We start from the raw sequence: 15,351 nt of genomic DNA on the forward strand, positions 1-15,351 counted from the left end.
TAGTTCACAAATACTTCATTATCATTAGCCAGAGATGGTCTGAATTTCAGACCCAAACAAATCAGCTTGTAAATAACTGAAGAATTCTAGGAACTAGCAAGGGTATTTTGGACTATTTAAGGAGAGGTAAAATTTTACACTGGGAGAAAAAGGTGGTAGAATTTATGAATATTAACACATGTCCTATGCACTGTTTTTCCTTTCCATTCCATCTCCCCTTCCTCTCTTTTCAAATTCTTGCTCTAACAGAACCTTCTCTAAGTTCAATTTTATGCTGCATAGATTAATAAAAGTGAGTTTATACAAGTAAGGATACTGACTGTAGGTACTAAGTGTTATACATACGTTGGGCACTCAGAGTGTGGCCCTGGCTTCAGAAGTGATATTCTGGGAGCACACAAGTAAAGTTTGTTTAGAATTTGATGTTTTCCCAGTATGTACAGTCATACTGTCAATGACTTGTGAGTTAGTACTCTCATGAAAATTGCTTTTCAAAATTATGGTGCATAGAGTTTTTTTGTAAAGGAAGCAAAGCTATGATTGATACTGTATCCTAAAGTCTGAAAAATTTTCTAGAGACTACTCATTATTATGGGCTTCCCTGGTGGCTCAGATGGTAAAGAATCATTCTGCCATGTGGGAGACCTGGGTTCAATCCCTGGGTTGGGAAGATACCCTGGAGAAGGGAATGGCTACCCACTCCAGTATTCTTGCTTGGAGAATTCGATGGACAGAGGAGCCTGTTGGGCTACAGTCCACGGGGTCACAAAGAGTCAGACACAACTGAGCGACTAACATAACTCACACTCATTATTACTCTCTTTCATTTCACAAAGGGCTTAAATCTTTTTCTTAATATAAGGAAATATTTGAACGATATCTAATCCAGTAACCAATACATACATGTATTTATATAGGTAGGTAATGGTTTTAATAGTTCTAAGGGAATTTACCTGAATGAGCATCAAAGAACATAGGAAATGTCATGAAGTTATCCTCTCATTTTCTGTAAAATCAAATACTTTACTTACATAATAATTCCTCAGAAACACTAAAAAACTATAGGGACAAGCCAGACTATTCAAAGACATGGTGTGGGGAGAGCTAAGTTTGTGGTCACAGAGAATATGTTAGAACTTTGGGAAACAGAGGAAAAGTCTCTGATTTATTATTCCTTAGAAAACCTTGAGCCTTAAGTAAGATATTCCCAATATCTGATGGGTGGACTATCTCTCTGCTTCTCAGACACCAGAGAAGCACATGCCCCAAGCCTCTGGTTAAGCCAGTTAATAAAGCATATTTGGGGCCTTTTTTAACCTCCAGTGATGATGCCCCTCCCAATCCAGTTTGCTTTCAAAGCACACTTTCCTGGTAGGTAAATGCATCACCCAGTGGAGTTGGGGGCTATCAGGAGTAGACAGAGACACTAATTGGTAACAAAATGTCTTCCCTGAGAATGAATCTTTTGAAATGATACTGGAAGTCAATGTAGAGATGGAATTCATTTAGCAAAAATTCATTTTAGAAAGTGAGACAAAGCTATTTGAGAAAAAATTGGACAATACTATAGTTAAATTCTATAAGCATAAAGCTATAATTTAAGATCATCACATTTATTTCAGAAGCCATAGTTTCCTCCTGTTTTCATCCTATTTTATTCCTATTGCCATAGCCTGGGTCTGGGAGGGGTAAGTAAGGACCTCACATTTAAAGATGCCCCCACAACTCCCTATCCAAATGGATAGTGGTAGACCACTGGCCCTTATGCCATTTATAGTATTTTTATTTAATGGTCACACACTTATCACTAATACAACTATCAGGAGGCGAAGTCTATTTCTCAATCTGGGTTAGCCTGTGATTTGCATTGGCCAGTGAGACACTGGCAACTACAATGCACCCAGGCTAGAAAATCACCTGTGCACTGGGGCTTGCTCTCCTGCTGCATTTTTTACCTTGAGAAGACCATGTGAACAAGCCCAAGTTTGCCTGTTGAAGGATGAAGGGCCACGTGGAGGAAAACTGAGGTGCTTGAGCTAACAGCCAGCCAAGGTGGGACTAGTGAATGAGGCCATTTGGAACCAGCCAGCCTCCCAGCAGACCTGGCAACTGACGGTAGACACGTGAGTGAGCCTAGGCAAGGCCACGTGAGGGACCACCCAGCACAAATAACCAACCCATGGAACCATGAGCTCAACAACAGTGTACTGTGTTAAGCCATATGTTTTGTAGTAAAGGCTAACAGATACATTAAATTACATTTTATTTGGTGCTGCTGCTGCTACTGCTAAGTTGCTTCAGTCATGTCCGACTCTGTGCGACCCCAGAGACAGCAGCCCACCAGGCTCCCCTGTCCCTGGGACTCTCCAGGCAAGAACACTGGAGTGGGTTGCCATTTCCTTCTCCAATGCATGAAAGTGAAAAGTGAAAGTGAAGTCGCTCAGTTGTGTCCGACTCTTAGCGACCCCATGGACTGCAGCCCACCAGGCTCCTCAGTCCATGGGATTCTCCACGCAAGAGTACTGGAGTGGGGTGCCATTACCTTCTCTGTATTTGGTGCTACTAGGTGAAAAGGTTAGAGAAAAGGTTCTCCTGGGCCTAATTCTGTCACAGGCTCTCTCTGGCCTTTAACTTTCCTCCACTTTACTTCAGCTTTTCTAAGTTTAAGGAAAGCAATACTATCATGAAGGTTAGCAATAATTTTAATTCAAATGTATGTACACTACAGTTTTCATATCTTCTTTTCCTCTTTTTTCTCCAACAATTTTACCAGAACCCACTATGAAGATGATATTTTACTACAAGGTATTTTCAAATAAGATTTCATATATGTTAAGTGCTTAAAAAACCCTCCAAAACTCCAAAGTGTTAAAAAAAAAAGCCAAAGTTGTACGTGTGGCGTTTATAATAATCATCATTATTGTTTCACAATGAGTCGAGTTATGTAATTGTTCTAAGAATCAGAATGCCCTCTTCTAGGAGCTGCTACTCCTCCTCATTGAGAGTTCCCTGTCTGTTTAGCAGGACCTGGAAGAGTTTCCAGACTTACCTGAGACTTGAAATAGGTTTCTTGTGGGGTGGCAAGTACATCTGCAGATGCGATGTCCAAATGCATGAGCGTCTGCCGAAAAGAAGGTCGGTTGCGAGGTTTACTCTGCCTAAAAGTTAAAAAAAAAAAAAAAAATAGCTTGTGCATTTCAGAAGTTGTATCTAGGAGGATAAAGATTTTATTCTACTTAACCAAAAAAAAAAAAAAATCAAAAAACAACATTTCTGACTCCATGTGTGGCTATATCTCAGGTAGTTTTGATGTATTGAAGAACAAAAGGAAAATGCAACTATGAGATGCCTCTAATGATGAACTAGAAATCTCTAGAATCTGCTTGATAATATTGATCCCTGAGAACTGGCAAAGTGGTGATAGCTATCATTTACTAAGGCCTACTGCTTCAAGATATCAGACCAAATTCTTTATTTATAATTTTTAATTTATCATACTATCCCCATTTCACAAATGAGAAAACTGCTACTTAGATGACATGCCCCAAATTACACAGATAGAAAAGGGTAGAACTAGTATGTGAATCCAAAGTTCTCAAATTCCGAGGCTCCTAGACTTTACACAAAGTAAGGTTATTCATTCCAAATACACGTTAGAGACGTCCCTCCTGTTTTAAATATGGTTTAGAGAGTTTTAAATATGGGTTTTTTTTTTTTTTTTTGGCTTTATTTATTTATTTATTTTTACTTAAATATGGTTTTGAGGAAGAAGGTAGAAGAGAATATTGGGAGAAACAAATTTCTTACCATGTCTGCTTCATAAGGATTTTGAATCCATCAGGGCAAGTGGAAGGAACTGGAAGGTGTAGGCTATTGCTTCCAACCCCCCAAATAATGGCTGAAGAGTCCACATCTTTGTACGGAATCTCCCCTGTGAGCAGCTCCCAAAGCACCACTCCAAAAGACCTATAGTAGCCCCGGGAACAAGCACAGAAGATATTTCAGAAAGACTGATTTGTATTTTAGTCATTTAGTAATTTTCAGTCAAACACATGCAACTCTAATATTTCTATAGAAAAAATAGAAACAGCCAGGAAAACTCTGAAAAAGAAAATTAATGAGGGGTAACAAATATTATCAGATATTAAAATATACTACAAAGCTTCAGAAATTAACAGTGGTGATGAATAATCAGCTAGGCTAATGGAAAGGAACAGAAATCTAGAAATAGACCAAATACATATAGGAATTGAGTATATGATGGAAGTTACATCTTAAACCAGTACGGAAAAATTGGTTATTCAATAAATACTGTTGGGACAACTGGGGAAAAAATTAAATCTATACTTTATCTTACACTAAGATAAATTCCAAATGCATCAAAGATTTAAATGTGAGAAATGAAATCCTAAAGATTCTCAAAGAACATATGGAAAAAAAAAAATCTTAAGAGTAGTGAAAGCTTTTCTAATTAAGAAATCCAGAAGTCATAACAGGAGAGACTGACCAACTGCTTAAAAGAAAATCTTGACATGGAAAAACCCTCTAACATAAGCAAAACAACAAAAGTGAAAAGTATCTGTAATTCATATACACAGAAGGATAATTTCCTTAATATATAAAATACTCTTATAAGTTGATAAGAATAAAATATCAGAAAACTTAGTAAAGGATTAGCGTGTAAATAAGAAATTACAAATGGGTGTGTAAATATATGAAAAAAGTACAACCTTATTTATGAGAAGAGATATGCAAATTAAAACTGCACCTAAGACACCATTTTTTTTAACCTATATGGTTGGCAGAAGATCCCAAAGTGGAACACATTTTGTTGGTGAGCCTGAAAAAACTATTATACATTTATGTTGGGAACATAAATTGATGTAATCCCTAATGAGGACACTTTGGTAATAATTACCCAAATTACAAATGAGCTCAAATTTCTACTTTATCTTATTTACTTTAAAATTATAGCCAGTTTTAATATAGGCTATTATTTTGGTTTAAGTCTAAAAGTTACTAGTTGCCAATTTTAAGAATGGAAGAAAAGCAACTACAGGAAAATATACTGTTAATAGCAGAGATTTGGAACCTCAGAAGAAAAGAAAAGAAAGATGAACACCTCTCCCTGCCCCCCCCAAAAAGCATAGTCTATCAGGACTGTTTAACAAAAGGGCAAATAGCCCTGTATACCTCAAAGCATATAACTGTATCACAGCAAAGTACATCACTAATACACCTGATGATGGTCTGAGAATAAGTAAACTTCGTTTACCATGTTTTATTCAAGAAGGAAAGAATTATGTAATATATTCCAGAAAGACTTTTATACTAAATGGCTATTGGAAGTAAACTTTTAGTTTTCCAGAAAGTTCAGCATATTCTTTTGATGGACCCCCAAAACTGATGATTTACTGAGTGGATACTCACCCCAATTCCTCCTCTCCCAATCCTTCTTACCAAGTGTCATCACACTGGGTAGTACCTCGGGTTACATGAGACTGAAATCAACTAAAACTGAGTTATACTAAAGAGTATTTTGGGTGAGTAGAAGTGTTGAAATAGGAAGCGCTAATAGGGTGAAAGTGGGATCAGGCTTTTTTGGTCGGGACAGATGGCACCACTCACCATATATCAACTTTTTCAGAGACAGGTTCATTCCGTATCACTTCTGGTGCCATCCAGGCGACGGTGCCAGCGAAGGACATCTTGGTACTCTTATCACTGAGTTCCTTAGATGTACCAAAATCTGAAATTTTTACTGCATCTGTGTGAGTCACTAAAACACTTTAAAAAGAAATAAAGAAAGCATTCAGATTGTTAGTACTAATGAAAATCATGACTAACTGGCAACTGAAGATTTTGTTTGCTGACTCCTACGTTGCAGAACTCAGCTCTCTAGTTCCAGTACTACTGGGGCCTTAGCTACCCACCAGGAGCAGCCTTATTTATACTTGCGAGCAGCACAGCATACTGGGCTTGCTACACCTGGTTTTATCCTGCCTCCACCACTTGCTAACTGTGTGACCTTTGCCAATTACTTAATTCTTCTAAGCCAGTTTTCTCATCTGTAAGATGGAGACAATTCAGGTTACAGTATCTTATTCACAATTCAAACATCTCTGAAAATGGTTTATAAATATTTTCTCATATGTATAAAACAAACTCAATTTACTTATCCCACTTTGTGCGACTATCAAAGGCTTTGCCATGGATTAATGAATGTGTATGATTATAGGGTGTTGCCCTAGACTTTGCTGGGGGTGTAATGTAATGCCCTATGCTACCTTCTGAAATCATCTGACTTCAGGAGTTTTAGATAAGGCATTATGAGTCTGTAATTAATGGTCTCATAAAATTTTCACTTGAATTAAATGAGAGAAGCTATGTAAAGCACCCATCTCCATAAACACTGATTCTCATCCTTGCCAGTCTCAGACAATCCAATGGGAAAATCACTTCTTTTAAAGCACTGTTTAAATAATGGCCAATTAAAATCATGCATGGAACCATGACACACAGGATTCATTAATATAAAAGGCAAGTAAGTATGCTGGGACTCTGTTAATGTTGCTAAGGAAAAGCAGGAATAAATTTAAGAATTTAAGCTCAGATTCTACATAAGTCATGTGTAAAATATTTTACTTGTTATAATTTGTTATTTATATAATTTGTTACATATTTTACTTGTTATAATAGTGATCTGGGATGTGACCTGGGGCAAGCTGCTTTTGCTAGCCTCAGAGTATAACCTAGTACCAGGCAAATCCAGAGTCCTAGCACCCTCACACACTGCCTGAATTCACTTGAAATAACCTGTTTAGAACATTAGAATGTTAAGGAGTTAGGGGTTCAGAGGCTTAATGATATACAGAAATAATTTGAACAGTAAGTCTTTTTTTGGGAGGTGGGCAGCAATCCACACAGCTTGAACCTGGGCCACAGCAGTGAAAGTGCTGAGTCCTAACCACTGAAGAGCCAGAGAATTCCCTAAAATAATTCTTAAGGAGAACAAGCTGATTATGAAAGAGGTCTTCGGCAAGGTATCTTGTGTGCTTTATATGTATGCAGTGGATGACAGAAACAACAGATTGTGTTAAAAATGTGAACAGAAGGAATGAACACTATAATAAAATTTTTGTGTAAGGAAAGCAAAGAGAAGGTTTTTAGTGAGCTAAGGACGGTAATAAACATTGTTGAGAATAACAGTGATAAATTAGAGCTGCTTTGCAGTTGATAATCAAGGACAGATTTGTATCTCTCACGGAAGAGGGGCAGGACTCACTGTGGATCCCTCATCTTATCAGGACGAGGAAGGATCTCAGTTCTGGGTTCAAGCACTACCTCCATGACTTTGGGCTCTGAGCTCTAGATTATCTTACATAAAATAAGAATAATGATACTTATTACATCTCTTCCACACATTTTTTTTTTTGCCAAAATTAAAGCAGATATGATTAAGTATTTTTAAATGTTGTAAATCATGAAAGCACTATGCAAAAATGTTTGGGGAAAAGATTCTTTTCTGCTTATCTAAACAAAAATGTGATGGACAATAATGAAAATAATGTATAAAAATAGGAGCCACATTGAAATGTACTTAATCAATTTCTTTCTTCATGCACTTTGGGAAACTTGAATAAGCATTCCTCTTAAAGTGGGTTATTGGGAACCAAAGAATCATTCTGAAAACAAAGATTACTAGAAACAGCTCTGCTTCTCTTAAATAACAAATTTATGTTGTTTAATGGACACTGTGGAACTTTACCTGTTTACTTCTTTGCTTAGATTCTAGGAAGCTCAAAGCCAAATTCGTAGTCCACTTGTAGTGACGGTACAGAAACTTACGGCATACATTTTGTGGACAAGCTTTAGTTAATGTTTTCACTCTCTCTTTGCCTCTGGTTTATTTTTTAATCCATTTTTATTCTCTTGTATATATTTCTGAAACTCAGTTTTGGAAAATTGGTTTTCTAGGGGAAGCACACTAGGAAAACAAGTCTTCCAGTGGGAAAGTCTGGCATTCATTATCTGAGATGATGGAAAGTGAATTCTTTGGTTAATAATGTATTTTGTTTCATAGTTGTACAATTACAAAGCAACAAAAAGGGAAAACCATGCAGGTGCCTGGACATATCTGCCATATAGGTAAGTAAGGAGGTTAATAACTATCTCCAAAATATGCAAATAGAGATATCCACTCTGCTTATTTAAACTGAACTGCAAATAGTCTAAAAGCTTCATTATGATTGACAAAATTCCATATTTCAAAACAATAAAATAAAATGACTGAAAAGTTAGCTCTAGAACTCACTTAGGTGATTTGAGATCACGATGAATAATTTTATGAAGGTGCAAATAATTCATTCCACTTGCAATTCCCGTGGACCAGTCTACTAGCAATCGAGGTGTGATTTTCCTGCCAGCTCGCAAAACCTCATAGAGTTGTCCATGGGCACAGTATTCCATGATGATACAGTAACATGGGGCCTGAGTACAAACACCCCTTTCAAGAAAACACAGACATATACATGAACACACAGATCACATAAACGTACATGTATACATATTCATACTTTAAAAATATTTAATAGATTTAATAAAGACAGGTTTTCTATCCAAATTATTTATAAAATGCATATATATCCCGATTCTTAAATTACCATTTAAGTCCCCGTTGTCTACATGTTTCTTTGTTAGCACATAGATAATTTTAGTTTGTTTTGTTCACTTCAGATATCTATTGTTGTTTAGTTGCTAAGTTGTGTCCAACTCTTTTGCAACCCCATGGGCTGAAGCCTGCCAGGCTCCTCTGTCCATGGGATTTCCCAGGCAAGGACACTGGAGTGGGTTGCCATTTCCTTCTCCAGGGGATATTCCCGATTCAGGGACTGAACCTGTGTCTCCTGCTTTGCAGGTGGATTCTTTACTGCCGTGCCACCTGGGAAGCCCTCAGGTATCTATATGCTATGCTGTATTGGTGCTTTTTCTGTGGGACCTTGTCATTCTAAAACAAAGAGCATCTTTCTCTGAGACTTGTGTAGCCTGGACGCTGTTCTTTTAGATTAAGAATAATTTAAGTATCTTCTCTTAAATGGAAGTTTTATATATAATGTACAGAGAGAATTCAAGTAAAATATTTCTATTTTTACCACTAAATTTGTTGAATTTTAAATTACTCAAATTTAAGATAATTAGACTGAATATCAAAAGAATCAATTTTCTGTATTATAAATATCTGAAAAACATTTCTGTTTAGAATAAAAATAATGTCACACATTCTATTATACACCTATGCAGCCTCTATTTTCATTAATTCCTACATCTTCTATGAAGACTTCCCTGATTATTCCAGTCTAAAAAAATCTTTCTCTTCTCTAATTTCCTATGCTGCAATTATTTTTTTATATACTATTTTTCTCTCCCTCTACAGATTATCAGCTCCTCGAAGGAAAAAGTCTTCATGTTCTTTTCTTCCTATCGCATGGCTTAGAAGTTCACAGCAAGTTCTTGACAAAAATTTCTTAACTTCACCTGAACGTTCTTTGCTGATAAAGCCTTTGCACAAACAGATGCAGAAGCAAGGGGTAGGAGGAGGCATAACAACACAAAAGAACACCTTCTATGAGTCAGGTATGCCTACGTGTTAGTTAACTGCCTTATTTAATCTGCCCCAAATCACTGTACGATAGATACTATCTTTTCCACTTCTACAGGCTAAGGCTTAGAGAGGAAAACCGACTAGATCATACAGCTAAACACGACAGAGCTCGGGTTTGAATCCAGGCTGTCTAACTTCAAAGGCCATGTGCTTTCCACGCACTACACTACACGGCCTCCTTTCTTAAAGTTTGTTAAAATCTGTATAGACAAGCATACTGGGGATTCTTGTATTAATACTGTTATCTTATAAAAGTGGGAAAATCATATTAACTTTACTTCACAGTTTTGCTCTGAAAATAAGAAAATATAAAAAAAATTACCATGAGCAATTCTCTGTTGTCTTATCTCTTAATGATACGTATGCCCTCCTCCAAAAGAATATCATTATTCTACCTACAAGACTCCCAGCTAAAGTCCTCAACCAGCTACCAATTCATGTCCTATCTCTTAGGCTGCCATAAGTGGTAAAAGAATTTAGAAGCAGTGGCTTGTGAAAGTCTTAAAACAATGGCAGGTTATGAAGAAGTATAATTAGTTTTCATTTTCCCTGCCTTGATGTGCCTGTCAAATGCCACAAAGCTATTTCTATTACTTTCCTATCATTTTCTAAGCCCCCCCCGAATTCTTATCTTGATTAAAAAAATTATTATTTTTGGCTGCACTGGATCTTCGTTGCTGCATTTGGGCTTTCTCTAGCTGCTGTGAGCGGGCGCGTCCTTGCAGTGCGGCTTCTCATTGCAGAGAGCGCAGGCGCAGTAGTTGTGGTACACAGGCTTAGCTGCCCCATGACATGTGGGATCTTCCCTGACCAGAGACTGAACCCGTGTTCCCTGCATTGGCAGTCGGATTCTTAACCACTGGCCCACCAAAGAAGACGCTCATCTTGATTTTTGAAGAAAAAATTTTTTTCAAGTTTCTGTTACTTGACTTTCAGGAAACCTCAGTGGAGCACAAGTATACAGCAACTACCAATAGACAATTGAGTTTTTACTACAGAGAAATGATGAGTAAGGGCAGACGTAATGTAATGCACTTAAGAACAACAAAGCAAATATTTGTTTGAAACTACTCAGCGTCCTATTCAACTATGTTTAGCTTGTCAGACAAACATTGTCTAACAGTGGTATTCTATATACTTTTCATCTCTCTTGACTGACAAATGAGAAGTAATCATTCCATCAGCCCTGTACTATGACAAGGCTTCTTAGTAGCTATAAATAACAGCTTTATAATCACTTCTAATTGCTACCTTTTCTTCCCTTTGGCACCCAATTCCATTAGGAACAGGCAGGTTGGGTTTTCTTAAAAGATTCCTTAAAAAATTAGAAGAAAAAGAGAATATCGTATTCTTTTCTTGCACTTCCCTTCTGTGCATGGTTTCTACTAACTTCAAAAGAAGCTGAAAGTACAGAAATCAGTATCCAGAGAGATGTACTAACATCTAATCATGCTTTAACATCTTCCAGACGCTCCTGAGTGATTCACTGGCCAGGCAACACAAGGGCACAGATGGCTGCAAACATAACACTGCACCATGCCTCAGGAGCCTGGTGTAATGGGCCAGGGACACAGTCTCACTATTGTTTCCCATGTAGAGGTAAAGACCTTTCAAGCATCTTCAGCCTAAAGAGTTGGACACCAATAAAGCAATCCTTATCCACAATGCTGAAAACTGTACATGCAGGTAGGAGGGTCAGAGGGTAAGGTGGGGAAAAGACTCTGAGTAAAAAGGAAGAAACAAAAGAAAAGAGGAAAAAATCTGGCTTCTCACACTCACCTTCTGAGGACACATTTCTACCTTCAGTTATCCACGACATCGTGCTAGAAAGCCCTCAGGCCTGAGACTCACAGCCTAGTTTACTTCGGGAGGCCAAAAAGCCATGCTCATCCATAGAATATTCTATGTCTCAAACCCAGTGATTTAAGCTTAAAATTTAGTTAAGTAAAAGGCTCTTCCTTCCACTTATGAGGGTATATCATGATATAATGACGATCCTCTCAGTGAAGTAAAATGAAGGAAAGGAGGGAGTTTCTCCACCCATTGTCTTGTCAAACTTATCATCTCGGGAAGGATTATGATTGGTCTCTATAGTATTTTGTTTTAGTCTCACATCCTCCTGGCCCTCCTAGGGCAACCAATAATAGAATCACTACAGCAACTGAAGTCTCTCCATGTCCTCTGCAGGGATGTTCCTTCTATAAGGAAATGAATCCAAAGACTCCATTTAGTATCCCAGTAGATAAAGCTTCTTTTCTTTTCACACTTCTTTCCCTCTCCATAAGGGGTGTTGTTTGGGAATCAAAATTCAACCTTCAGTTCAGTTCAGTTCAGTCGCTCAGTCATGTCCGACTCCTTGCGACCCCATGAATCGCAGCACGCCAGGCCTCCCTGTCCATCACCAACTCCTGGAGTTCACCCAGACTCACGTCCGTCAAGTCAGTGATGCCATCCAGCCATCTCATCCTCTGTCGTCCCCTTCTCCTCCTGCCCCCAATCCCTCCCAGCATCAGAGTCTTTTCCAATGAGTCAACTCTTTGCATGAGGTGGCCAAAGTACTGGAGTTTCAGCTTTAGCATCATTCCTTCCAAAGAAATCCCAGGGCTGATCTCCTTCAGAATGGACTGGTTGGATCTCCTTGCAGTCCAAGGGACTCTCAAGAGTCTTCTCCAACACCACAGTTCAAAAGCATCAATTCTTCGGCACTCAGCCTTCTTCACAGTCCAACTCTCACATCCATACATGACCACAGGAAAAACCATAGCCTTGACTAGACGAACCTTTGTTGGCAAAGTAATATCTCTGCTTTTGAATATGCTATCTAGGTTGGTCATAACAACCTGTACCCAAGATTTTTATTCCTTGCTTTGGGGATACGATTCCAATTAGAAATTGTTGCATGACATGTTTAACTTTATAAGGAGAGTTTTCTTAAGGAAAGGATCCTTCTAGGGGGCTGGAAGAAGTCCCTCCTAGGTTAGGGAAGGGGAATTTGTAAATTAGCCCGCTTTTTAGCTATAGCCTCATTGGTCATATTATTTTCCTATATATGAACTCAATATATATTATATAAAAATATACCAAGAGGCTCCAATTTCTAATCTTTCATCCTTCCTAAAGATTTTCTTTCCCGTTCTTCACCTTTCTTCCTCTTAAGCCACACATCATTCATTTGTTCAAGCCTAGGACAAAATTTTCAACGCTGGTAAGAGAAGGAGCTCAAAGGAAAGGTACAGGCAGAAGAGAGTACACATATCCTCTTGAAAGGGAAGGGAAGTGAAGTGAAAGTCGCTCAAGCGTGTCCGACTCTTTGCGACCCCATGGATTATACAGTCCATGGAATTCTTCAGGCCAGAATATGGAGTGGGTAGCCTTTCCCTTCTCCAGGGGATCTTCCCAACCCAGGGATCGAACCCAGGTCTCCTGCATTGCAGGCGAATTCTTTATCAGCTGAGCCACAGGGGAAGCCGATAAAGCACATATTCTCTTGGCACTACCAAATCTGGTGCCTTCCACAAATTTACCTCTGAGGATCCCTGTCAACATTACGAAAATGAGGGTCTAAACTAGAAAGATATGTTCACACTCTCTTTGAAAACAACCACTTTGTGAAATAAATGTTATCATTTGACTTACTATAATCACGAATTCTATTATTAGATTTAGAAAGCCAGTTTTGGACTTCCTTGAAAAGGATCTGGCAAAACCTGAGGCAGGGAGAAATATTCTGAAGGTGCCTGTTACTACAAGCTAATATTTCAGAAGAGACACTTATAGAAACTAATAAGAAAATACACCTCTATTTACAAGGAACTAATTGTTCTCTGATCACTTCAGATGCTAGCTTTGTTTTCTTAATTGAACTTGAAGGTGTTCAGGTTATCTTGAAGAGGCCTCTGTTATGCTATTGATAAATTACATTGATTCAGCAGATCTGACTGCATGGAAGGAGTTCACCTTCTCCCTCTCTGTCCCATGTATCTCCCTCCCTTCCAAGCACTGTGTGCTCTGGCAAAAAGAGCTATTAGATTATCAAATTCTCAAAAACGTGATTCTAATATAATAGTTCCTTGGTATCCTCCCAAAGCACCTACCACATTGCTAAGTCTGTAGAGTATTCTTAACATGTCTTATAAGTCAGGAACTTACATGTATGTACTGAGGGAAAGAAAATCTATTTCTTAAAAAAAAAAAAAAAAGCCTTGACCTACTTGAAAGCGATGATGTTAGGGTGCTTCAACTTCCTCAAATGCTTGATATCCGTCTCATTCTGTTCTCTCACTTTCTTGATGGCCACCTCCTCCGCTCGGAACTTGCCCAAGAAGACAGCTCCCTGGGCTCCACTACCCAGCCACTGCAGCTCTGAGATCTCCTCAAATGGCACTTCCCAAGTATCTAGGCACACAAGTGAGAAACAAGCATAAAGAGAGCCTGGAATCTGCTCAGGGGCCATTCTACAAGGCCACTCTGCAGGGACCAATTTCACCATCACCCAGAATGACCTCAACTTTTGTCTCTCACCTGGTAACTTGCTAAAAGATGGAACTTTTCTATGGGTCTTGATATCATAGAGATATTCACATGTATTAGTTTGTATAGATTTTAACCAGTGAAATCCTGCAGATGGGAAATCTCCAATATAATTGCCTCCAAACAAAACATATCCTGACACTCCCACAGCCCCACCTCCTCACTTGAAGCTTGCATGTTCAGTCAGTTCACCTATCTGTCTCTACATCATTATTCCTACCTTATCACCCATTACAAGTGTTGCTTTATTCCTTTCTGAATTTCTAGTGCAGGTGCTCAATTAATCCTTGTTGAATGCATTTTCAGTGATACTCTCCTGAGGACCTAATGATGTATAACAATTAAATTAGTATTTACCTTTTGTTTAGTACTTACTATATGCCAGATACTAGCAGAGTGTTTTAGGTCTGTCGTATGTTTAATTCTTAGAACAATCATACAAGTCTGGCCATATTATGGTTACTTAAATATGAGAAAACTAAGGCAAAGGGTAACCAGGCCTTAAACAACTGAAAGTCAAAATTGGTAAGTGGAAGAACAGGGCCAAGGACCTTGGAACTGGCTTGAGTCCAGGGACAGTGTTTTTTTTGCTATACCACGTTCCTTCCCATGAAGTAATTGAAAGAGAGGGTCATTTATTAGTCTTGATAAATTTACACATATAGATGCACTATTTGCCAGTTTCTCTTAAAGTTTAATTTCTGTTTGCACCAAAAATGTAACAGGGGTCATTTCTAAGTGGTGGCACTATTGATTCATGTTATGTCATTTACCCTTTTCTGTATTAAAAAATTTAAACTATAAGCCTATATTACTTTTATTTTATCGAAGTATAGTGGATTTACAATACTGTAACTTTCAGCATATATTACTTTTATAGTGAATAAAATACTATTTAAAATAGATCAAAAATTCAATCAATATGTGCTTTAATTTCATGAAACTTGAAAAGAAGACTATAATCCATTGATTATCCTTTCTGCCAGTGCATTATCGCTGCACTGGACAGAAATGAACATCAAAGAGCTAGGAGCCCCGTGAAGTGAGGAGAAGATGATGACAATGCTAAAGGTTATGAGAGATTCTTGTCAGATCACCAATCACTTAAAGGCTACAGTTTGCAGAACACTGAATTTAGTAGTGTTGAATCAGCTTTAAAG

The 15,351-nt window shown here is 38.1% G+C and overlaps 1 protein-coding gene across 4 annotated transcripts in view; it reads right to left on the reverse strand.

The window, feature by feature from the left end:
- Positions 1–15,351, reverse strand: part of MAP3K13 (mitogen-activated protein kinase kinase kinase 13) — a 156,637-nt gene that overhangs the window by 20,271 nt on the left and 121,015 nt on the right. For all 4 annotated transcript variants that reach the window (XM_070372110.1, XM_070372128.1, XM_014480663.2 and 1 more), the window contains 5 exons: positions 13,873–14,056; positions 8,315–8,506; positions 5,629–5,787; positions 3,808–3,966; positions 3,050–3,158 (listed from right to left, as the gene is read on the reverse strand). In XM_070372110.1, coding sequence (XP_070228211.1) covers positions 3,050–3,158; positions 3,808–3,966; positions 5,629–5,787; positions 8,315–8,506; positions 13,873–14,056 — 803 coding nt within the window. The remainder of the gene's footprint in view (positions 1–3,049; positions 3,159–3,807; positions 3,967–5,628; positions 5,788–8,314; positions 8,507–13,872; positions 14,057–15,351) is intronic.

The sequence above is a fragment of the Bos mutus genome, chromosome 1 (genome assembly GCF_027580195.1).
Source record: "Bos mutus isolate GX-2022 chromosome 1, NWIPB_WYAK_1.1, whole genome shotgun sequence".
In the NCBI taxonomy this organism is placed as follows: Eukaryota; Metazoa; Chordata; class Mammalia; order Artiodactyla; family Bovidae; genus Bos; species Bos mutus.